The sequence below is a fragment of the Branchiostoma lanceolatum genome, chromosome 3 (genome assembly GCF_035083965.1).
Source record: "Branchiostoma lanceolatum isolate klBraLanc5 chromosome 3, klBraLanc5.hap2, whole genome shotgun sequence".
NCBI lineage: Eukaryota > Metazoa > Chordata > Leptocardii > Amphioxiformes > Branchiostomatidae > Branchiostoma > Branchiostoma lanceolatum.
In genome coordinates this window covers 30,303,875-30,329,263 of record NC_089724.1, presented here as the reverse complement: position 1 = coordinate 30,329,263, position 25,389 = coordinate 30,303,875, and the positions used below count along the sequence as shown (strand labels likewise).

At 42.1% G+C, this 25,389-nt stretch overlaps 2 protein-coding genes and 1 long non-coding RNA gene across 4 annotated transcripts; 2 read left to right on the top strand and 1 right to left on the bottom strand.

Moving 5' to 3' along the window:
* The first annotated feature begins 1,977 nt into the window (after positions 1-1,977).
* Positions 1,978-10,579, top strand: LOC136431369 (uncharacterized). Of its 2 annotated transcripts, XM_066422712.1 has the most exons (6): positions 2,574-2,886; positions 3,517-3,606; positions 5,174-5,259; positions 6,820-6,909; positions 7,518-7,631; positions 9,795-10,579. In XM_066422712.1, exons 2-6 carry the CDS (start codon positions 3,531-3,533, stop codon positions 9,846-9,848), a joined length of 420 nt encoding a protein of 139 aa, XP_066278809.1. In that variant the 5' UTR covers positions 2,574-2,886; positions 3,517-3,530; the 3' UTR covers positions 9,849-10,579. The 2 variants fall into 2 exon arrangements, with proteins under 2 accessions (XP_066278811.1, XP_066278809.1); XM_066422714.1 differs by lacking the exon at positions 6,820-6,909 and having other exon boundaries at positions 1,978-2,886.
* An 873-nt stretch (positions 10,580-11,452) lies between these two features.
* LOC136431370 (uncharacterized) lies at positions 11,453-15,366 on the bottom strand. Its single transcript, XR_010755041.1, has 4 exons — positions 15,283-15,366; positions 14,472-14,547; positions 13,713-14,089; positions 11,453-13,150 (listed from the first exon to the last, which is right to left on the bottom strand). It is a non-coding gene; the product is annotated as an uncharacterized lncRNA (long non-coding RNA).
* A 4,210-nt stretch (positions 15,367-19,576) lies between these two features.
* On the top strand, positions 19,577-24,997 carry LOC136431372 (transmembrane protein 180-like). Its single transcript, XM_066422716.1, has 5 exons — positions 19,577-19,709; positions 20,976-21,147; positions 21,767-21,960; positions 22,242-22,367; positions 23,192-24,997. Exons 1-5 carry the CDS (start codon positions 19,592-19,594, stop codon positions 23,299-23,301), a joined length of 720 nt encoding a protein of 239 aa, XP_066278813.1. The 5' UTR covers positions 19,577-19,591; the 3' UTR covers positions 23,302-24,997.
* Positions 24,998-25,389: the final 392 nt, after the last annotated feature.

Here is a 25,389-nt window from a genome sequence, read left to right as displayed (position 1 = left end):
AATGTTTGGGTTATAATTATAATGAAAGTTTATTGCAAGTTCATGCCCGTGGGCTAATTGCAAATACATGGGAAAAACATAGGGAAAAACATACATGCGTCAGTAAACTATGTCTGACTTTGTTGTAACAATAGGCTACTGGTACTAAATACAATTGTTGGCTATATCTAAACTAGCTGGGTTTGACTTGTTTTTCGGAAGCAGTGGAAGACGAAAAGTCCCACTTTTTCTAGGTTATCATCAATGAGGGACGCGTGCGCACAATGGCCGTCAGGCGCTAAACTTGCTACCCCGCTATAATAATTTTTGTTTTGTATCAGTGAACTGTATCTGTTCAACATGTTTTGTTGTTTTGACCAATGTACTTAGCCCAGTGTGGCAAAAATGTCCAATAAACGTCTTCTTCTTCTCCTTCTTTATTCCTCCCTTAGGATACCATAGCTTCATCACACTTAAAATATCAGAAACATATCGCCCGGTAATGTCTCTAAGTTCCCAGGATCCTATATACGTTATGCCCAAATACAGCAACCTGCAATGTTGACTTGCCAAAGCATACTGTATTTCCGAAATTTCACATCCCAGTCACCGTGTTTGTTTTCATTGTGGATTACAACGTTTGTTTTAGTAGCTGTATTATAGTAGATATTACAATAGAGGGCGTAGGGGAGATAATGAATGAATTACAATAGTGCCCTTTGCAGATTTGCTAACGCGTGAAAATGTGAACAGTAACAAATCAAGGACATCGTATAGGTAATGTCCTTGAACAAATGGAGTAACAATTTAGAACTTTTGACCGACGGAAACAAAATATAAAGCTACAGAACTTTAGAATATACAGCACACTACATCAGAAATAAGCAGATATGCTACAATTTCGAGTTCGTAATTTCCATGCGCTGCTAATCGAAAAAACAGACCAGACAGTCGAAGGAATTCAAAGACCAAATTTACCGACCCAAACGAGAAAATCCGTGCTACTGGCGTCGCGGATTGGTGCTCTGCTACTTAATGCGGTGAGATGTCTATTAAATGATGAGTGAAACCTGAAAGCGCACATGTGAAGGTTGAGAGATTCCTTTAGATTATTGTTTCAAAGACTGGACACTCCTTCATTCAACAGGGTCAGCCATATTGTTTATTCCGATCAAGGAGGTTATAACCTCAATTCAATGTTTTATTCAATAAAAGAAAGCCTTCGCAGCACTCAGCTGAGCACTGAATTGTGGCTTCTGTACATTTTCGCTTTCATTTACACATGCATTTACATAAGTTATATTGCACTTTACACATTGCACGTACACCACTTAGAGTAAAAAAGAACAATATTGTAATTACTGCGCGTCCACTGGTGCGCAAGAGCCACTGTCTGTGAGGATCAGGTTGCAGCTTCGGAACTGTTCAACTGTCTAGTCATGTAGGGGATTGCACTTTTCACAAAGCGGTCAGTTCTTGTTCTAACCAAGGAGGTTTTATATATAAAACCTCCTTGTTCTAACATTGTCAAGTTGACTACTGGACCGCGTTCAGCGCCCGCTGATATCACCCCGGCGTTGTGGGAACCACTGGCGGAAGTCTGCAGACTGCATGAGCTTCTTGGCGAATGCCAGACACAGGTGCTCTCGCCGTCTCTCTAGAGTGTCGAGGCCGAGAAGGTGGCAAGAGTCTGCATAGTTGGTTTATTTGTGGCCAAGGATGGTTCTGACGGCTCGGCGTTGGACTTTCTCCAGTTGTTTGCGCTGCGCTTGCGTCCTGGGTGCCACACTGGCGCCGCGTATTCACACACAGGTCGAACGTAACATGTATAGATTGTTAACAGATCTTCTGCAGTCATACCGATACGGATAATCCACCTTTACATGAATCGCGACATCCATTACGCACCGCGATTATAAGAATGCTTTAGAGTTCTATGTAAAATAATTTGTAGTCTCCCTCAGATAGTGGTATGACTCACTAAATAGCTACTTTGGCCGGTGACGACCGGCATGCGGCCGGGGTGTTACTCAGTACACGACAATCAAAATATAACAAGAGACGCCGCTTAATAACTAAGTAGTCTTGAATCTTGAAGGTTACGTTATCGTCAAGTCGGCGAAGGTATGAGGTCGTGGAACTCTTGGTGTGTTATCGTTTTTTTCCCACCCGAAAAGCACTTTGGCCCACGCATGTTATCTGACAGTATGTAGTTGGTGCTGCCGTGAAAACAAACGGTGGATCTTTCCCTACAAATTCTCACACTGCTTGTGAAAATTACTTGTCCCTATGTTTGCTGTCGTATCTTAAAAGCACGTAGTTCGGCGCGTCATCTTTGGCGGACTTTATTTACTTCCAACAAATCAAAATTAAAAATTGAAACTAAAAAGAAAGCCATGAAAATGATCCCTTCTAGTAAAATAGAAACGTTTGGCAAACATATCGACAATATTGATGTGCGTTTACAAAATGGGCTATACAATTGTAATAAATCGAGTCAGTTCTCAAGTGCAGAGATGACAAAGTTTTAAGCATGCGCACAGCGCTTGACCTCTGACCACCAAATGGCCAAACCTTAGACCATGTATGGAATCATCCAAACATGTTAGCCGACATCATGTCACAAAAGCAGATTTCTGTTTAAAAAGAAATAATTACTGCACACTACAAAGAAATCAACAATTTCAAAAGTTAGAAATTAGTTTCACAGTAGAAGCTTGAAACAACAACTAGAGTCTTGCAGCACATATTTCCATATTTGGTGATGTTTTTCTAGTTTCTGCGCTAATCCGAAACGTCCCACGCTCGTTGTTTTAACAGATAAAGTACACGTCACATCTCTCCCGCAGTCGGTACAGAAAAGACGTGGAACAAATTCTCTCTACCTCTGAGCACACATCATCTACAGTAAGTTGACCGTTTACAATTTGTTCTTTTCTTCTTCCAGTGCAAATGTGTTTCTGAATGAATGAATGTCTGTCTGCCGTGGGTTGCATTAGGAATAGGCCTAAAAAATGACGATGTTGAAAACTACCGAAGTAAGATATCTAGCATGTAGTAGGAGTAAGGGTCATCTTATTTATTACTTAACCCTATGGCTAAGCTACGGAGTAAAGTATTGTTTCGGCTTGTGCATATCTGTGTATGTGTGTGTGTGTGTGTGTGTGTGTGTGTGTGTGTGTGTGTGTGTGTGTGTGTGTGTGTGTGTGTGTGTGTGTGTGTGAGTGTGTGTGTGTGTGTGTGTGTGAGTGTGGGTGGAGGGGGGGCGTAGTGTGGGGGGGCGTATAGCAGCATGGAGAGGGGATAAAGTGTGTCATCCCTGATGTCATACCTGCAGTATTGCCCTATTACCGTCCATCTGTTACATCAAACATGTATTCAGTATGTGTTTGTAGTGCCCCCCCTCCCCGTTAGGTGGAGGGGGGCACTAGGGCACTACAAACCAAAACCAAAAGAATATGTAAATTAAAGAATTCAGTCTTTCCAGAACGGCTATATATGTGAACCTTGATATAAATTCCCTGTCTCAATTTACAGGACGTGTCAAGACGATGGAGCACTTCGTGGGTACTTGGAAGCTGGTCAGGTTCGACTTTGAGAAAATGAAGAAGTTCTACGCTTCCTTGGGTAAGTTCCATAGTCACTCTTATTTATTTATTCAGATTAACACTCTTTCCTACATAAGGCAATCAGTTTGTACAACAATCAGTAGCACCTAATGTGCAATAACGCTTGGATGTATATATTGATATAGTGCATTTTGTATATAGGTGTTTTCTATTTTGTTGTGTATATATAGTGTCTGACCAATAGAGGCCATGTAAATATCATCGCCATTCAGGCATGTTATTCTGTCTGTAAGTTGTGATATTCTGAATAAAGAATTGAATTGAAAGAATTTGTGGAAGGATTGACAACCCAGACCGGACTGTAAGGTTTGGACGATTGCACAGCAGGGCCCCTACTCTTTTTCGAAAGATGTGGTGGATTCTTTAACGTGCGCGGGGTGTGGCTCTCCCCGAACACGGGGCCTCCATTTAACGTACTATCCGAGGGACATCCCCAACCGAAGCTAGGTACTCATTTACACATGAGTGAAGTGAGGAAATCTGTGTTGTGTGCCTTTCCCAAGGGCACAACGTCCGGGCGCATGTCCAGACATGTCTGGGGGCAAGTCGAAATCGAACTCGGGTTCCCTTGTTTGACTGCCGAATGTTCTAGCCGTTACGCCACACGACGCCACTCTTGTTTAAATGATTTCATTTGGAATCACCGGAATGTGTTAACAATATAGCCATCTGTCGTTGACCAATCAGCGGGCTCCATTTACTAGTCATTATTTTGCCATATTCAACCCATGTATTTTAGGGGTCATTAATGTCCATTTACTAACCAGTTATATAACGTTACCATGAAATGAGAGGGTGTATCTTTTGAAAATTTGATTTCTGCGAAATTTGTTGATATAGACTGACATCTATAAGCACGGTAAAATTATCAATGGTACAAAGCAAGAACAATGAATATCAATGTATCGAATTCTGTAAACAAGAATATCACACATCCGCGACTTCGGTGGTTCATGCTGTGGTTATAGGGCAGACGTCATAGTTGCGTTGCGTAGTGGAGTGCAAAAAATGGGAATGAACTATAGTTCCTACACTAAACCTTTGAAAACCCTTATTTTTTGGAAAATTCTGGTCCATTTTGGAGACTTTGGGGCTAGAAGGGACATGTAGGGTCTAAGCTTTCCTAGTTTGATTAAAATGTGTACGTTTCGGTAGTTTAGTTGGCATAAGGAGATATCCGAGTGGTTTGGTTTCACATCCTCTGAGCGGATGGTTACAGCCTGAAAGTAGGTCAAAGTTGAGGTTTGTTTTCTTCTGTCAGCTGTCCCGAGCGATCGAGCTGGTCAATTATCTTTTTTTGCATGATTCTAAAGTAGACAGTTGTGGCTTTCTGTTGCATAAGAATTCTTTGGGCTTGCAATGTCAGTAAGTACTTTTTCTGAGCCCTTGTTTCAGTGCATTAAAGCATAGCTTCCTATGCACAAGTCTGACTGTGGTATCTGCCCTTACAGGAACGGAGCATGCCTTATGACACAGTATACACCGAAGGAAAGCGGGCCGTCAACCCTATATTATTTGACTCATGAACTTGTGAGCTCAACTTTATCTATCTATTTCCTCCCCAGGTTTGCCAGCTGCCGTGTTGGACGCACCGAAGGAGCGATGGGATAGCCTCAAATTAGAAGTGACTGGAGACGGCACCATTTGGAAGGTACGCGTATTTGTTTCTGTTTCAGAAAAAAAAATAGTTTTTTTTTTTTTACTTCGCTTTTTGAAAGACAGGACGACGTGGCACTGCATTCAAGTTTTTCATAACTTATTTCAACAGTGTCACGTACATAGAACAATATACCCGATTTTACAGCCGGATGGAGTGAGGAAAGTCGTGTAAAGTGTCTTTCCTATGGGCACAACATCGGTGGCGTCAGGGGGATTCGAACCCGGGACCACTTGGTTCTGGATCGAACACCCTGCCGTTACGCCACACGACCCCACCAAATAGTCATCTTGTTTGTAGCTGTGTGGCTATTTTGTCTTAATTAGGTCGCCTTTCGTTATGAGCATTCATTCTAAATTGTTATAGATGCAACTTATACTGTAAAGGGGAATTTTTCGTTGGATCTAATTTCGCGGTTGGGTTAAAATTGTGTGCATGCGGGGTTTTTAAGTTCGCGGTTAAAAAGGGGAGTAGGTGGGCTGAGGACAACAAAAATTGTTCGCGGTGATTGTAAAGGAAACTAAAAGGTATCGTCGGGAATCCTACTATACTATGCTAAGTATACCTAAAAGTCAAGTCTCCATCGACATTAAATTAGTCCGTCATAATGTACCACTATATTATTAATTGGAAAATAACACCGTAAACCGCCGCCCTTTGACCCCCACTGCCTCGTGACGTCAGAGGTCGGAGCACCCTTCTTCTAGCCTGCCCGCGTGCCTCACAAACCTGTGTGATACCCGCCCTCTCCAACAAAATGGTAGGAGCCATGACGTCATGAGGCCGTTGGGGTCAAGGGGCGGCGGTTTACGGCGCGATTTTCCAATTAATAATATAGTGGTAACTTATGACGGACTAATGCAATGTCGATGGAGACTTGACTTTTGGGTATATTTAGCATATAGTAGTAGGATTCCCGACCATACCTCTTAGTTGCCTTTAAAGGCTTCCAGAGCATTTTATGAGGATTGAAACTTGAATAAAAAAAACTCAAATTTCTAGTCATTACTACACATAGTAAGTTTCAATAACACTATACAATTACATATCGACATCAAAGGAGCAAAGATGCGATGTCGTTGTGTGGTGAGAATTGACAGAAAATCCAAGCTCTAATAGACTGATCCTGATTGTCCATCACAATTAGCGGCTCGACCAATGAGAAAGTGACTGCATAGCCGTCAAATATTTGCATTTCTATGTTTTAAGTTTGCATTTCTACGTTTTGACGGAGGTGGGTGGGGCTATGGTATCGGTCTATTTACACTGGGCACGTGGAACTAAAAGATCACCATGTAACCTATTTTTGTGCTGCTTTTGAGCACTTTTGACAAGAAATCTGCACGTAAATTTGGTCAACAGCATTAAATGTCAATTTCATAAAGATTACAGCAACTACAATATCTTAGGCCTAATAAAATGCTCTGGGTGCCTTTAAGCTGGCGGTGAAGATGTAACCGCGAAAATAAAACCACCTTTTACGGTATGTACATGTAGGTTCCATGGAACAGGTTTCGTTACGATCTCTGATGTCATAATTTACGTTTCCACCAGCACTGCAACTTTCCAAGGGGAGATGAAACCGTGACGTTTGACTTGGAACACGGGACCTCCACGCGCATGGGCAGTTCAGGGCAACAAACGGTGAATATCTTAACAAAATCAAAGTTCTGTGTTCATCATTGATAAAGTCCGCAGTCAACGAGCTTCAGCTGTATTTGTTGATCCCAAAAAGGTCGTCCGATCTTAAAATCGACGGAGTATTTTTCGCCTGGAAATCTACCCTATTGTATTTTTTTTTTAACGGGGCTTTTTGTTTAACGGCGTTTTCTGTGTGACAGAGGCTTAACCCTCCACAGTATACCTGGGGTCCGCGTCGACCCCAGCACTATAAATTCTCAACACTTTTGAAGATTTTTCTCTGATATTGTACGTAATTGTCACCTACAATGTCAGCACCCCCAGGCTAAAGATTATTCCGTTTAATGTATTTATAGAATTTTCATGTGCCGTGACAGAGGCTTAAAGGGAAGCTAAACTTAAAATGGAAAAGTCTACTATACTTTGCGAAATATACTCCAAAGTCAACTCCTCACTTGTTTTACGTAAATACTTTGCTCGCAGAAACACCTCGTCTTGTCACTCCAATGATCCACATAAAGATGCAGGGTGTCTGTCGATTATTAAGAACAATACATATGTTACTATGAAACTTATAATTACGAACAGCACACCAACCTGTTGGTTCTTAGTCGCCTCAGGGTTCTTTCAAAATGGAGGACGGTGTGGTCTTCACGGAGGAAAGCGTTGGGGGTGACAAGAAGCTAACCGGGACCAAGAAGGTGGACGGCGATGACATGATCCTCGTGAGTAGCTGTTGTATTGTCATCCTTCTTAAGTTAGTTAAAATCTTCCCACACCATAAGGTGTATAGGGCAGTGTCCATCTCCGTTTATAGTCCTGGGCTACACTTTGGTGCAATCATTGCAGCAGGGGGCTAGTCCACTGGCATAGGAGTGTGTTTGACTTCCATACTGTTTCAGACGTATGTACAATTTCTATAAAGTCTTTGGTATGACTCAATGCGCCTCTTGTCCAGACGTGTCCTACCCGGGCGCGAACTAGGGCCTTTTGGTTCTTCATAATTTGAACCAGATGTGGTAAGTGACAGAGGTGCAGACCACTCACCACAGGGAAAACCCCGTCGTCATCCTTCTTTGTCAACCTATATTGTTTACAACTTCAATTACACATTGATCTATTACAAATGGTACTAACGTGACAGGCATTGGGACCATACGCCACATTAGAGCTCTAATGGGAGATAACGGATTTTTTTCACATAAAATCCCTGTTAAGCTTCTAGTGTAATTCTCTAAACATTGTCCATCCTTTTATCATTATCCTCTTTCTATTCAGAGGTCCCACTGACTGTTTTCTTATCAAGCTCTCTGTCAGAATACTACTTGTCCCCGTGTACATTTGTATGATGTAGGCTCATTCTGCGTTGTCTTATGATATGATTTCTTTATTTGAATATTCATGCACTTAGACTAATTTAAAAGGTACTTATATAGATACAATAACATAAAAGAAAGGAAAAACAAGTGTCTATTCTATGGATCTATCCTTTGTTTTAAACGTACATTACTGGGGGTTTGACTTCTTTGGAGGCAGTGGCTAATAAAACTTTCCCACGTGTTTAACGATAAGTGGGTTTGGTGAGCTTATAGCAGAAATGTTTTGGTTAGTGTTCTAGCTGGCAAATTCTCGGGGAGATTGTTTCAAATAGCTCGTTTCTGTCATCCTCATGATTAGGGCATTTACAAATGAAATATATTTTATATTTCACTGCATTCATTCATTGAACAATGTCTGCCCTGTCTCTTTGAACGTTATTTGATTATAACTATTTTAATCAATATTATTGACAAGCTGTGATCAAAATCAGCAGGACAATAATCAAATCATCTAAATTATATCTGTGCTGCACAAGCTAATGTCACTTCAGGTTCAGTGTGTAGTGGAACGTATGACTACTTTCTGGACCCTCCAATAAATGTACTAACCAGGTCTACATATGACTTGCTGTTAACACATGTTTCTGGGCGTACAAGGGGCTTCTGGTAATTTGATATGACACAGATACTCAAATGGTCACAGTTACAAGTACCGTGAGAATGTTAGCATAAAAGCAAACCCAGTAGCCTCGGTGCCATCCGATTACTATCGGTACACCCTCCTCAGCAGGCCCGACTCGCTCGGTACGTTACCTCCCGCATCGGCCCTGCTATTCCAAGCCGGTATTCTGGCTTCTGGCGTTACAGATACCCGTACTACCAAATGCATATTTCTATCCTACTTTGTTATTGTAATAGAAACGCCAGTCATGATGCGGGAAAGTGCGCTCTTTGTGCATGTTCTAAATGCTATCTACTGTGCCAGAAACATGCCTGTTTGTAAATGCACTCCAGTACTGTTTTCCTGTAGAAATTAGATGTAAAATAGGTTTTAATATCTCTAAAACATCATAATGCACTCGTATTTCTTAATAGAGAACGTCTAAAATGTCGGAAGCACTCAGTGACCAGTACATTCCATTCTTTTTCCTGCCTTCCGCCCTCCTGTGAATCATGACATAAAGGGTTGCCCGAGGCTTCTAACGTGTATTCACAGGTTTGCGTAGCAAAACCTTTGTTGGATCCGTTGGCATGTGTGGTGGCCGCCATCTTGAATTCTGACGTCACAGGGTCGCCATACTATTTTATTGGGAGGGGTGTTTTTTGGGTCGCTAGCATTCTCTCCATTTTTAACAAATTGGCACACAGCTATCACACATTCAACTCAAATAAAAAGAAAAATTCAATATTCATATTTATAAAAATATCCCGTAATCGCTAAACTAACATGGCAAACCTGAAGTATATGTAGCACAAATACTTAACTCTAATTATGTCATTCATCTTGTAGAATAAAGAGGATTTTAAACCTCTAATGGGATTGACAGAATTTTTGTCCTTTGCCAACAGGGCCAGACGTTTGGAGACATCAGTGTGGAGACTGTGTTCAAGAAATGTGAATAAGAAGAAACCAGTGTGACTTTGTGACCTCGGAAACATGTGGCGTAGTACTGGACAACCAACAGATAGACTATATTTCCCATTATTAACACTTAACACAACTAAACGCTGTAAAACGGTATTTCAGCAAATCAAGACACTGCACGAAATGGCCTCGGATCCTGGCATATCTGGACAGGAGAAACGGGATCCGGAACCTCAGATCCGTAAGAATCCGGACGGATATATGGGGGCCCTATTCGGTACTAATAAAACAACTCAGATTTACCTGAATTAACTTGCATCTGCAAGTGATATACCACATTAGGGTACCATTTGCATATGTAGGTTAATGTAGGTAAATTTGAGTTGTTTTAGTACAATACGGCCCCCATATCCGCCCGGATTTACGGATTAGAGGTTCCGGATCCTATTTCTCCTGTCCGGAAACGTCAGGATCCGATGCCATTTCGTGCAGTGAGAGTTTCATTGCTGATTGTTCATTTCTCAAACAAATTAAGATGTTGCAGAGATTTGACACGTCCAAATATGAGATAAGCACAATGAATAACAGACATCACACCACAAAGCTTTATTTCAATCCCCGACAGTACAGTTGGGTATGTTCTATTGATGCAGAATAACTTAACCATTATCTTACGGTACCGATTCTTGTCAACTTTGGGTCTTGTCCACATGTCGAGGTGTATTATGCGAAATAAAGTCCTCATGAGCAATAAAGAGCGCAATACGTATGATCCTTAGTCATGATTACCCTTTATACAAAGCAAAGAAAAACTGTTTTATCATCATCATCTTTCTAGAAATAGAGGATGATGTCCCTGAATGACACACCAACAAGACCGGTGCCCCTGTCCCTGGTACTGAATGACACACAAATAAGATTGGTGCCCCTATCCCTGGTGCTAAATAACCCACCAACAAGACTGGTGCCCCTGTCCCTGAATGACAGGCCAACAAGACTGGTTCCCCTGTCCCTGGTACTGAATGACACACAAATAATATTTGTGCCCCCTATCCCTGGTGCTGAATGACACACCAACAAGACTGGTGCCCCTGTTCCTGAATGACACACCCAAACCAACAAGGCTGGTTCCCCTGTCCCTGGTGCTGAACGACACACAAATAAGATTGGTGCACCCTATCCCGTGTGCTGAATGACACACCAACAAGACTGGTGCCCCTGTCCCTGAATGACAGGCCAACAAGACTGGTTCCCCTGTCCCTGGGATACTGAATGACACACAAATAGATTGGTGCCCCCTATCCCTGGTGCTGACTGACACACCAACAAGACTGGTGCCCATGTCACTGAATGGCAGGCCAACAAGACTGGTGCCCCTGTCCCTGGTATACTGAATGACACACAAATAAGACTGGTGCCCGTATCCCTTGTGCTGAATGACACACCAACAAGACTGGTGCCCCTGTCCTTGAATGACACACCAAGAAGACCGATGCCCCTGTCCCTGGTGCTGAATGACAGGCCAACAAGACTGGTGCCCCTGTCCCTGGTGTTAAATGACACACAAATAAGACCAGTGTCCATGTCCATGGTTTTGAGCAGACCAAATTCCTGTCAAACGATTGATTTTTGATTGAACTTACACAAAGTTTTAGTTTATGCATCAAAAACTGCATGAAGTAAAAAAAGGCGAGAAATTGTACAAACTGCACATTTGTATTACCTTTCAAATAACATTTTCTGTGAGGGATAAACGAACTAGAACTACAAACGGAGAAAAAAAATTACAATTGCACAAAATGGTTGTGGTGGCGTAATACGGCCACAATATGAACTATGTATTCTCCAAATTGTCGGTCTGCACAACTACAAGGATTGGACTAATTTAACAATAAAACTGGTCATGAAAAAAATGAGTACAGTATGTTGAAATTATGGGCCCTCAAAGGTTTGAAATTGCAGTGTCGTAAGTTGAATGTGACGATGAAATGGTGCAGTCAATATATATGAATAAGAATAGAATAAATCTTTATTCCATGTCATGCACATTTTGAAAGACGTAGTAAATGTGACTTTACCGTACCTAGAAGTGGTGCAGTTTTGGAGCAATGTACTTTCCAAGCAGAGCCGTGTTTTTGACGTGTGTTTAGGTGTTTTGTCGGGCTTTCTATTTCGTCCCCTTTTCGTTATGTCGCCAACGTGCTTTGGACAAACATGCCTATTAACTAAACATGTGAAAAAACAGCCGGACCCACACCTCTGCTTGGAGAGCAGTGCTGTGCTCTATTTGTTTATTTGACCTACTTTCCCAGGCATCTGTTTGTAAAACCTGTTTTCGGGGAAACCATCACATGTTTAAGAGTCCCAATATGAAATGCATCAAACTCTCCTTACTAATCATGCCAATTATATCCTGATTCGCATAATTAGTCGTTTATTATGTAAAGCACCATCTGAGCTATCTGAATGCCAAACGTCACGACGATCTGCCGACCCCTTCTCAAGTTATTCCTGTCCGAAGGTCAAAACAAGAACACCCACTGCAGTTCCAAACAAGACGCTAGGGGGCCCAACCTTTCACAACTTACTTCCTATAACATGAACTATCTACCACACAAAAATCATGACCATAGCATTTGTAGAAAACATGCCCTCAAATTTTGAAGCTCGGCTGCAGTACCTTAGGTACCCGCTAGAATGCCCATTATCGAACTTGACCTTCCTTTTTGTAAACCCTACCCATCCACTAAATATCATGCAGAACCATCGACAGCTTTTCGAGTTATCTTGTCCACAAGAAATACACATCGAAACAAAGCCCGCTGCAGTACCGACGGAAAATGCCAGGAGAACCATTTTTGAACTTGACCTCCGTTTCTACAACATCTACACACCTGCAAAAAAGCATGAAGATCCATCAACGTTTCCGTCACTTTTTTTGCCTACAAACACAAAAAATTCAAAGTCCGCTGCAGTACTGTTGAAAAACGCAAGGTGAACCATTTTCGAACTTGACCTTCCTTTGCACAACCACTACATACCTACCGAAAATCATAAAGATTCATCGAAGCTTTCTTGAGTTATGCTCCTGACATACATACAGACCCACCTAACAGATTTTTCAACCGAAAAAATAATCTTCCCGAGTACAAGTACTCGGCGAAGATAAAAATGGGCGAATCGTATTTGCATATCCCATTATAACTGTCTGGATTAGAATTGTAAGTGTTCTAAAAAACACATTGTCTGATAATGTTTGCATGTTCCTTGTATGATGATCGTGAGCCAGTGTGACTTCGTGCTCCAGTAGCTCTAACTAATGCTTCCGGTTCTTTCACTTCTGAAAAAAGAGGAGTATTCTTAGGCTTAGTACGTACATGTAACTGTAGGACAAACATAGGCGCACAATTAAGTGACTATCTTAGATGACTATATGAACATTGCAAAAAAACATATGCATGCTCTTAAAAAGATATCACGTAATCCTCATGTATACAAGGACACACAGGCATGACATTAGCCTACCATTGCAGTATACAATCAACATACCATTTTTATATGATGGAATAGAGCTACGTCTATTAACAGCACTTACTTGATTAAATACGAATATGACCAGTTTCCATACAGATCGATAGAAGATCGATTTGGTATCATTGCATGTCTAATCTAAAAAATGGAAATAATGACCCTTCCGGCTATGTTTCCCCTCTTTCCCAAGTACTTAGTAAGGTAAAGAGCAGCAATTACAAATGATACTTATAATTTTTACATGCCATGAATTAAATGGTTCCATTATTTGATTAATACTTTTTGGTAAGCCATACAAACCAGTCTTATCACATTAATCATACAGTTTTAGAGATTTTTCGCTGTAAAACGTTAAACAAAATGTTTCATACCAACACAGTAGGCATAAGAACAGTATGGAGTCGGTGTCAGGAAGTAAACGTAGAATCCAGCGTGACAAGCCGTGACCTGGATGTTCCAGGAGTTGTAACAGGGCTCAACTATGTTCCAGAAGGTCCGGAAGGTACATGCCTGACGCGTCACCACCCCGTCAGCGATAGTTGGGTGTGGTCCGTTCATCCAGACCGGTGCGGTTGTGCCGCAGCGGAGGAGAGCTCCCGGGCTCACCGTCAGTATCCGGTCACCTACAGGCCCGGTAAAACGGTACCAGCCTGCGGTAAGTCCTCGGTCACAAAATAAAGGTGGCCGATTGTTGTTTATATTACACTCCGCCAGGTGTCGCTCAACTCTAAGTACTCGACACAAGGCCCTGGAGAGAGAAAAAAAACATCAGTAGACTTTCTCAAAAAGCATACAAAGTAGAAAATCATGACAAACGGCAAATCACTCGTTAGTAAGACAACTGTCGATGCATACAATTTACTTATGTAGTTTTATAGACGGCGCGCCTCGAAGATTCATTTGACCAAAATCACGTGTTGTAGGTCATTTGACAAAAATATCCAACGAAGCCTGCAAAGTCAGCAAACATTTACAGTTAACTTTTTTCCTATTTATCTTATTGATTTTTCTTCCATTTTTCTTTGCGTTTGATGAAATAAGCTTTAGTCTTAAACGTTATAAGAATTAGAATAAAGAGTAAAACAAAGCAACTTGAGAACTCAAAATATTGACATTTGAAATAATCTTACCCGCAGATGCTGCGATGACCATACTTAGAAGCAGTGCAAATAAAGCCATATTGCTGGTGTTCATCGTTGAATCGTTCTGAAACATCGAAAGCAACAGACGATTTTGGTAGGTACACAATGTCACAATCTGTGTTATCTATACAGCTACACGTACAGGCAGTATATTGATAGGCGCGGTGTCTGACATGTACTAAGAGTGCGAACTAAATATACAATAACACATGCAGAGGCATGCAAATCGTTCTTCCTATTGTAATAAAGTATATTTGCATAAAATATTTATGTACAAAGTAAAGTGAGCTTATGCTGTTTCTTTTAAACAAGGTAAAGTCTCTTCGGATCTAAATTGGGGGTACGTTTAGCTGATTAAAAAAAATATACATATAATTGCAATCAGACGACACTGTAGCAATGACTTAAATGTATGTGTGTAAGCATAATAGTCGGTTAGATAAAAATCCTACTCATGAAAGGTTGTTTATGAATGGCTCTTTTAAAAGTAGGTCATAGTTTGGACTCCATTTCATACCAGTAGTAACCAGGTGTTGTTATATTTGCTGGATTTTTCTGAAAATATGCATGGATTTCTTGAAAATATATCGGTAATCGTATCAGGTATAGCAACCAGATTTGAAGAAAAGGAAATAAGGTGTTTGTTATGACACCTTGAAGTAAAACCTCAATGACGTCTACTTAAATAGACACTAATAAATTGTTAGCTGTTGCCGAATGTAAACAAGGGTCAGTGACCATAAATTAAAAACTTACTTATCAATAGAATAAAAAGTAAGCAATAGAAATGTAATCTTACCAGTAATAAAACAAGACCACATTGAGATGACTCATTTTTCTTCTGCTCTGTTTGGACGCAGCTGGGAGGTTTCCATCTTTCTTACTATCCTGATTGTGGAAGAAAAATCGGTTTGTCTTGACGCCCTCTGGCACTTTCCATCATTCAAAAAGGGATATTTAGTTACGGGTCACTGGTTGTAAATACTTACAGCAAAAAGTGAAAGGTGAAATGGTCTTCCCCTACAAGCAATCTTTTAGTAAGACTTCGAAAGGTCAGCACCACAAAATGCGTCAGTTCAGGTATAACTAGCGAGTTTTGTCATTACCTTTTTTACCTTCCGTTTTCAAGGTAACTATATACATTTATACCTTTATCTCTGAGCATGCCATTTTGATAATCTTAAAATAAACATTCACCTAACACTGTTTTCTGACTTTGTTTCTTTACCTCATATTTCTGAGTGTCGAACCTTTGCCAAGAGGCACCCCATTCTACCCCACCACCATACTCACAGACTCGTACGTCATAGCATAGAGCCAAGCATGGTCATAATGTGAGGCTTTCGATGACATCACCATGCGGCTTGGTGAAGCACTCCTATGTAATTATTGACCTACGCGCCACAATCGGAATGAATGGTTTGTGTAACGGACAACATGTGTAATGATTTACATGCCCAAGCTGTGCGTTTTAGCATTTCGAAGTTCAAATGCAACTTTATCCAAGAGACAAGAAACTACATTGGTCAACACACACTCGCTGTTTCCTGTCCGTTAGGAAAGCCTGGATCCAGCCGTGTAACTTGCCCCTGATTGCATACTGGCTCAGTTTGTACAACAGACGTGCGTGAGGCACTGATTCAAACGCCTTTCTGAAGTCAAGGTATATGGCGTCCAAGGGTTCACCGTCTTCTACCGCTTGAGTCCACTGGTCTATGGTGGCTATCAGTTGTGTTGTACAAGATCTGCCAGGCACAACGCCATGTTGCTGGTCGCAGAACAGCTCATTCAGCATCATGTGGTCTACGATCACGTCCCGGATAACAGATTAGAAGAGCTTCACAATGATGGATGTGAGACTAATCGGGCGGTAGTGTCCGGGTTCAGTCTTCGGTCCCTTCTTATGTACAGCAGTAATATGGGCGAGCTTCCATTCATCTGCCAGGCGGCCTTCATCTAAAGACTTACGGAGGATGATGGCGAGTGGTTTGGCGACTCCTTCTGCGACCTCTGCCAGGATCTTGGGGTGCCACCCATCGGGTCCGGGGGACTTCCCCTTCTTAAGGTTTCTTTTTTTCAACATGAGTTCAGGGATAACTAGGGCGTCCTTCAAGGGAGGCCCATAGTATTTGGCTTCCATCACTGGCATGTGGTCGGTATCTTCTTTCGTAAACACACTGCAGAAGTATTGGTTTAAGGTATCAGCTCTCTCCTTATTGCTACTTGTCATGGCACCGTCTGTCCTCTTCAGGTCTCCGATAGTATTTTTTGTTTTCAGACTGGAGTTGACATACTTCCAAAATGACTTTGGATTCTGTTTTATGTCCTGGACAAGGTTGGATTCAAACTCGTATCGGAGTCTCCTGGTGAGCCTTCTAATGTCGTTACGTATAGCAGCGTACCGGGCGTAATCCACCACGTCTCTAGAGGCAGTGTAACGGTCCCGACTGGCCCGCTTATTCTTGCTTAGTCTCTTGACTTCTGGTGTGGTATACAAGTTCTTCTTGCACGCCTTCTTTCTCGTGCTGGGAATGTGTAAGTCAATGCTGGCCTGTAGGATGTCCTTAAAAACACTACACGCCTCGTCGAAGGATTTGTTCTCAAGCCTGGAGTCCCAGTCAGTACCGGATAAGTCCGCAACCATATTGGCATAGTCGCCGCGGTATAGGTTGAGTCTTGGCTTTTGACTGTCCCTTCTGTCAGTGTATAGCTTGGTTTCAAACTGTATCCTTATATGGTCACTTAGTCCAATGCCTGGCCGGAAGGTACTCAATTTTCTCCACCATCCCATCTTCATTGGTTAAAACTAAATCCAGAATGTTCGGTGACTCTCCTACCCTGTACCTAGTCGGCTTGAAGACATGCTGGTACAGAAGATTTTCGTGCATACAACGTATAAATTGATGGGAAGGGTGAGTATCGTTTGCACATGAAGTGACTTGTTTCCAGTCAATTTCGGGGTAGTTAAAGTCTCCTGCGATTATGAGGTGTGTGGGATTTGACCCCACAACTACTTGGAGAAGGTGTATCAAGTGCTCTGTAGACATTCTTTGATCAGAGGATGGACTCCTGTAAATGCCTCCTATGACAAGCCTATCATGCTTTCTTATGCGTACTTGCACCCACAAATGCTCCTGGAACTCAACGTCATTGAAGGAGACTTCTGTCGCATCAATGTGGTCTGCTGTGTAAATTACTATCCCTCGCTTCCCCAATGATCCAAGGCTTTCCTGGTCGGGGTTAAAGTTCATGTACGCTATATATCCAGGGATAGCGATTCTGGCTGAGCTTTGGGGATTGCTTCCGTGAGTATTATCACGTCAGGTTCATCCGTAGTCGCAACTAACACCAGGTCGTCTCTCTTGTTAGGTAGTTGGTCAATGATATGTCTGTGTACATAATGTTCAGTTTACCATCCTGCTTTCTGTATCTACGTGGTAGGTCACTTTGGTTGTCGAGTCAGGCTTGGGAATGAGCACCTTGGCCGTCCCGCGGCGGTGATTCCCTTGTTGCCTGGGTGCACACGATACGTCCTCGCCTAATGACCAGGTTTGCTTCCCCGGCTTCTCTACGAGATCTAAGCTCCTGACGCAACTTTCTGTCCACTTCCCTCTCATTTGGCGTCATATCAGGCACAATGTATACTCTGCTCCAACTAGTACTGTTCCGTAGGTCTTTCGCCCTCCGAAGGATCAAAGTGCGACTTGAGGTGTCGTCATTGTCCATTTTGATTAGAAGTGGTCTTGGTTTCTCAGTATTCCTCCGCCCTAGTCTGTGGGCGGCTTGCACCTTGGGGATGAGGTTGAACTCTTCATTGATAATGTCTGTAAATACCTTTGTATCACTCAACTTGTTGTCAGTCACGTCGTCCTTTACCTCCTCTGGGACGTTGAAAACTACGAGATTCTTGCGCCTCTTTTCTCGTTCAATGTACTCATCCACCAACTGAACCACCTCCCTAGAGTCCTGAGGACTGCACAGGGACGGTTGGGGGGTGGTAGTGCTTGCAACGATCTTGTTGATGGTGCCAGTGAAACGGCTGAGGTTCCTGGTGACGTCAGCATAGTTTTGCCTTTGTCCTTGACCCTGGGGTTGAGTGTTGTCACTGGCCCTGCTCAATGTTAGGTCTTTCATCTTGCTCTCAAAGCTGTCGACTATTGGTGTGGCTGTCTTATGTGCAATTGTTGATATCATCCCTTCATCGAGTGGTTTCTCGGTTTCTTCAACGCTCAAGTGGTTACCGGTGCCAGATCGGGCTCCCTCAACAGCTAAAGGCTCGCAGGTAGAGCAATACCAGTGAAGGGATCGGTACTTGAGGAGTGCATTTAATATTGCTTTAGGCATCTTCATACATGGTGCACACATTTGTTTTTGGCATCGTTCACATTCAATTTGGTCATTTTCACCCTGGCGCCTGTCGGTACACTGGCTACTGGCATTTGTTTCTTCTTCCTCCTCGGTCTCTGTCTCCATTCTGTGTCCCACCAGTCAGTGGCTTCCCTCCGTCAGGCCCTGTAGTGGTACGTCCCGTCCGCCCTGGAAAGTAAGGGAAACTCGCCAGTATACAGCTTAAGGAGTGATAAAAACGTGATATACTGATCGATGTTTCTCCAGGTTATGCTTTGTAGCAAGTATTGAGTACCCACCGGCAGGAGCCCGTCTTTCAGGGCCCACTGATGTTACTGCGTCACGCCGGTGGGAGGGGGGCACTGAACACCTCTCGGCTCCGGTTCAGTTTCTTCGTCGCTCTGTCACTTTCCGGGTCAGGTATCACCCTCAGCACTCTCCTGGTTCTTCCCTCGACTTCACTACTCGTGCGGGCACTTTGAAACTGTGTCTTAGTGGGTTTAGATCGTTGTTTATCAAGAACAAGATCGACCCACTAAAGAATAGCATAGTCCTTCCACCTTTTTTTTTAATTGACCTAAATGATACATAACATTTACGACAGCATTGTATCAGTGCAAATTTTAATATTAACATTAGCAATGCTGATGGTTAATACATCAAGTTCCTGAAATCATATTTTAGAAACAGCAATTCTAATTTGCCAATCCTACAATGCATTACTTGTTACTATGTTTCCAGAGTTATTTTTTGAAATCCCAATGCTGAACCTCTTTATGTTGCAGGTTTTTCATTGTCACTTCAATAGCAACTTTTTCCCGCTGTTCCTGGAGAATCTGCTAGAGGGCATTCCACCATCAGTGTGCTCAGTGCTGCTTGGTAAGTCACTATGGGTCCAGGATATATATGTAAAACTGTCAGGGTGGAGATCTGGCAGAATCATGAAGGAGATTGCATCATCAGCATCTCACAGGATATCTAAGGAATGTGTTAGCCTAAGAGTAAGACCCCATTCATACTAAGCCTTGCAAACCAGTTCTGGGCGAAATCGCCCAAGTCGCATACCTTATTAACACCAGGGGTCCAATTAGCCAAACTTTGTCCATGACGCGATCCGGTGAAGTTGGATTACCAGTTTATCAACAGACGCAATGCCCCCTTCCCGGGGCCTCTCTACTGTTGGCACCCACAGTCACGATCTAGCTCCTCGTAGAAGCCGGGGCAAGCTTGCCTATTTCTTAGAATCCACTCCTGGCGTTATGGTTCCGTAGTTTCTTCAAGTTCTTAATCCTGTTGCGACAGCTGCGGTACAACACTGTTTCCAACATTTCTGAAAGCCTCATTTTGGCATAATAGTATGAACAGGGTCTAAAGGTGGTCTCCCATTTATAAATCCTGGAGTTTCAAGTTATTGATTGTTAAGTGGCATGAAGCAAAGTTAAAAATTTCTGACTGTCATTTAAGAGAATATCCACGTGCACAGAACATAATGTCCTTGATTTTACAGAATCCAGTAGGGATCTCTATTAGCAGAGGTCCTGATTGTGATCTCTGTCAACAGAGACTCTGATCACAATCTCTACCAGCAAAATAGCCAGATTGTTATCTGTTAGTGACCCTGACATGTATATTGCAAATGGTAAGTATCAGAGGCAGTGGTATTTTCAGCCATAACACAAATCTACATTCATCTGAGATGTAGACTTATTATAAAAAAGATCAGCTAATGGTGTCAGCCTGGAAGGGAAAAGTCAGCAATGGTCTGGAAAAATGACTGAAATGTGGGGAATAATTCCATCAGGAATTCATCAAACATCATAATGTTGAAAAATAAGAATTTTGATGAAGTGGGGAGATTGTTATGGTTAACTTTGTGCATATCTACATGAAAAATTATGAGAGATACATTCTGTACTAGTGAGGCCTTTCAGGTCATGTCATGCTGAGGTTTTATACTTCAGATACTGAGTGTTCAACATCCTTGAGAAGGCCTTTAATTTTCATGATGATATCATTTTTTGATGAACAGTCTTCGGGTTAACCCCTGGTGGAATTATGAGAGTTGACTGCCTGACATTTGCACATGTCAGACATGGCATATTAAGTACATGTGCTGAGTAATATCCAAGAGTTCTCCTGTTTCAGGTATTTCCTTCATTTTCCCCCACATCAACAACCTGTACTTCCTGACGCTGTGTCGGAGGTACGGCACGTACGCTGTGATCCGCGGCCTGTTCCTGATCAAGTTGGTCCTGAGCACCGCCATGATGATGGTCGGACCAGACTACACCTGGGTATTGTGCTTCTTCATAGCCAAGTCAGCTTATCTCTCCATTCTTCATCATCTTTTCGTGAGAGTATCACAGACGAACATCACCCTCCTCCTCCAGTCCTCCCTGTCCTCCATTGCTCTTGGTACTTCTTCTAAATTGCAGCCTGCATCTTCACATAGCTGCTGTATGTAGGTCGTGCGAGATTGCCTACACTTGCATGTCCATGTTTTGGTGCCCACAAAATGACGTTGCTGATGATCATTTCCTTACTCCTCCAGGAATGACCAGCGAAACGTAGTCTCCTCTCATTCTTATGCTTATCCATGCTTGTGCTTACAGAAGATGAGAAGTCATAGTCTGCATTCTAGTGTGTTTGTAGTTATTTGAATACACTGTCACCAGGTTGGCATGAAGTCAGTGATGAGAATATGACCACAACATTCAGAATGGCAGGAAGCTAGGCAGGGCTCAGAGTTGGTAGAATTAAGTCATTAATCATGCAGACATGATTCACATGCAGTTCATGGAAGAGGCTACTAATTTACGGGGAGGTATTATGATTGTTTTTGTTCCGTCTATGTGTGTGTATCTTCACATAAACATTGTATGTATTTTTCATATGCTTGTCACATTGACTGTTTGTTTGTATGTTGTTGTCCACAGTAACAGGGTGTTTACTGAGGGCACATGTCGCCTGCTGACCCTGGTAGTGAGTGATCTGGTGGATGAAGACTATGTCCTGAACAACAGGAAACAGCCAGTCTCGGCTCTGGTGTTCGGCATGGCGGCCTTCCTGTCCAAACCTGGTCAGACATTCGCACCTCTCATGGGCACCTGGATACTCTCTGTGCAAACAGGTTTGTTTATAACACTGCTGATATACATACTGTGTACATTTGCCTGCTGGTTAGACAGCTTACAACAATATTATTGTGTTTATGTTGCTGGTAAGGGACGCAGTCACGCAGGAGTGTCAGACATCTTGTAATTTCCCTAACCCCATGCTAGGATGTCGTCACATCATAAGGAGGAACCCCTCCCTTGACTTAGTTAATTTGAAGAAAATTTGCACATTGAGAAATGTATCATGCACGATAGCTTGTAGCGCTACGTTACATGTACAGTACTTTTTTTCCAGGTCATGACATTTTCCAGACAGGAAACCAGTTTGGTTCCATCCAGCCTGATCCCAGTCAGATGGACACAGACACCTTCACTTCCCACAGACTGGGCTGCTTCCACCTACTGGTGTATGTTCCTATTGGTAAATGTCATTCTTTATGTTCCACCTCTAGAGTATTAGATAAGTGCCCATGGGTAAATGTCACCTTTTTCTCAGGAGTGTACACAATTGTTTAATCATTGTTTGGCTAAAAGTTAAGAAATTCAAGTACATGTAACAATTCATTTGCAAACAGGAGGTACTGTTACAGTATAATTATAAAAGTATAACCTACTTTTCCTTGGAAAGTTGTGTTTGGACTGTCTGCCTCAAAATATTGTGCAACATTCTTTGTGATAAAAAGAATCTAAAATATTTCCAGATTAAGTCAATTTCTTACCCTTATTACATCAGTATGTCATAATATGGGATCCCTGCAGACATTTGAAAATTGTGCCGTAACCGTCTGCCTTAGTCTGACCTTTGACCGCATGACATCATCACCAGACTGGGAAATTCAATCGTCCACAAATACAAATGCACAAGAAGTCGGGGAGGGAAGCATTTCTGCACCATCATGCCTACCAGGGATTGTAGGCCGCACAAAACCTGAATGCTCCCAGGAGTCCTTTTCTTCTTGTGCGTTCGAAGATCGCATTCCCCCGCTTCTTCGTGGTCTCTTCACGCAATTAGAGGTCAAACTCACCTGGCTGGTTAAGGCGCCTTTTTCCAATGTCTACAGGGATCGTAAATTGCAATGGACTGATATGATATGGGTGTGAACTTGACTTTGAATCCCCGTGGCATATTTAGTATAGTACTGTAGGCTTTTCATCCAAAACATTGAATAGTTTCCTATAACAACATGCAGAAGTGATTGAATGAGTTTGGCAATGATTCAGTGACGTTCTCCTTTGTTCCGCCAGTCTGCGCCCTGCTACAGCTCCTAGCGTGGTCCCAGTTCAGCCTCCATGGCAGCAGGCTGCGATGGATCAAGTCACAGCGAGAGGGGGGCAGCACCTACAAGTTTGTGTAGTGGGAGGGGGGCAGCACCTGCAAGTTTGTGTAGTCGGAAGGGGCAGCACCTACAAGTTTGTGTAGTGGGAGGGTGGTAGCCCCTGCAAGTTGGTGTAGTGGGAGAAGGGCAGCACCTGCAAGTTAGTATAGTGGGAGGGGGGAAGCACCTACATGTACACATTGGTCTAGCGGGAGGGGGGCACCACCAATCTCATTCTGCACAGCACTCCAACTGTTTGTCCAACTGGCTGACATTATAACTGTGACACTTACATCCCAATACTACTATGACTGTACATGTGTGTTTATGTCAGCATATAGTAAGCATTAAAGAAAGAACTATGTGTAACTCATGCATGCACTCATGTCATCCATAGGATTTACTTTTTGGCTGCGGCCTTATGGCCTTTGATGAAATGTTTAGGAGCAAGGGGACCACATGAGAGAGCAGAACACAGATGACTCATTCCACAACAGATACTCTCTAACATCCGGGCAAATTTGGAGCCATTTACCGACACATTGTTGAAAGCATTTATCATAAACGATATGTCCGTTTGCCAACATTGTAAGGAAGAAGTTTGGAATATACCCTATCTAATGTCATGACAGATTTGATGGTGCCACTGCTGACTTGACGAATTTTAAGCATTTAGATTTCAGTCGGAAAACTGATGAACAGAAGTAATCACAGGTTGACTTTAAAAGGGCATGCCATCTTTGGTTGGATGTATACTTGATAATGTATATTTCAAGACTTTAAGTATTATTTGTCCAGCCATCATTCTTATCCAAAGTGCATGGATGATAGAAACAAAAGAGTTTGCCATAACATTGACATTTGTCAAGAAAACCCAAAAGAAGAATAGAATGGAATAAAAACAGTGCCAACATCATAACCTTAACTCTCATAATTCTGCCAGGTTCCATAAGACTACGACGTTAAAACGAATAGACAAAACAGTCAAATGCAGCATCGAGGCTTTGACAAAAGATACCCAGGTGCAAAACACATGAAAAACACACGCATCAAAAGATTTATTTTTCCATGTTTGAGACATTCTTGAAAAGGCCTCGATGACACCCACTGGCAGAATTATTAGGTGGTGTATGAAGAACAGCTGCTGTATGGGACTTGTTCATGGTTTTAAAAGATGTTTGTAGTTTTATTGCTTATGTTTATAGTCTCAGCAGTTCTAGCTGTGTTATTTCTAAATATTAGGTCAAATTTTCCTGCCGCAATAGCTCAAATTAGTGTGACTAGAAAAATTTGTCTTCTTTTATAGCTTGTTTTATTGAGCTATTCAGATGTACCAGGTATGGTAGGATATATTAGAAAATACTACCATGTAGAAATGTTTTTAATGATATTTTTCTTCAAATATGGCTTAGAGTAAAATAAAGTTGCTGATATATTTATCTTAGACATTCCCATGATTGTTGGATACTGCCAGGTGTGATTGAAGATTATGTCTTATTTTCAAAATTTGCTATTACATTATCTATGTTAAGACTGGTCTTTAAATTTTGAAAGACATTTGAATTTTGAAAATGTAATAGCTTTCATGTTTAATATCATTTGAACAATCATCTGTCAATCAACATAACTGTATACAAGATGCAGCAACAAGTGGAAATACAGCCATGATTGATCATATACATACCCAGAAATTGTTTTAAGATTTGATTAAAATGCATATGTTTATCAGATTTTATCTTACTGTGTTGTTAAATGTATGATACCTTTGCCAAGAAGTTTATGTTTTGGGTTGCTGTTTATGTGTGTGCGTGTGTGTGTGTAGACTCTACCAGCCTCCGCGGGTCACTGGGAAAATAGTAGAAATTGGCCAAATAGAGTCACACTTTATGAAGGGAGTCTGCAAATGTTATCCCTATAGCCGGCGCAGTTAGCCTGGTAGAGACTAGTGTGTGTGTGTGTGTGTGTGTGTGTGTGTGTGTGTGTGTGTGTGTGTGTGTGTTAAATGATCAGATTTCTTACCCAGGGCAAGTGCAAAAAGGAAGTGCTCCCACTGTGACCTGTCCAATAGTTTGAGGCGTGGATTGACACCCATAACCACATAATCTCATAAAAGGATTAGACTGTCTG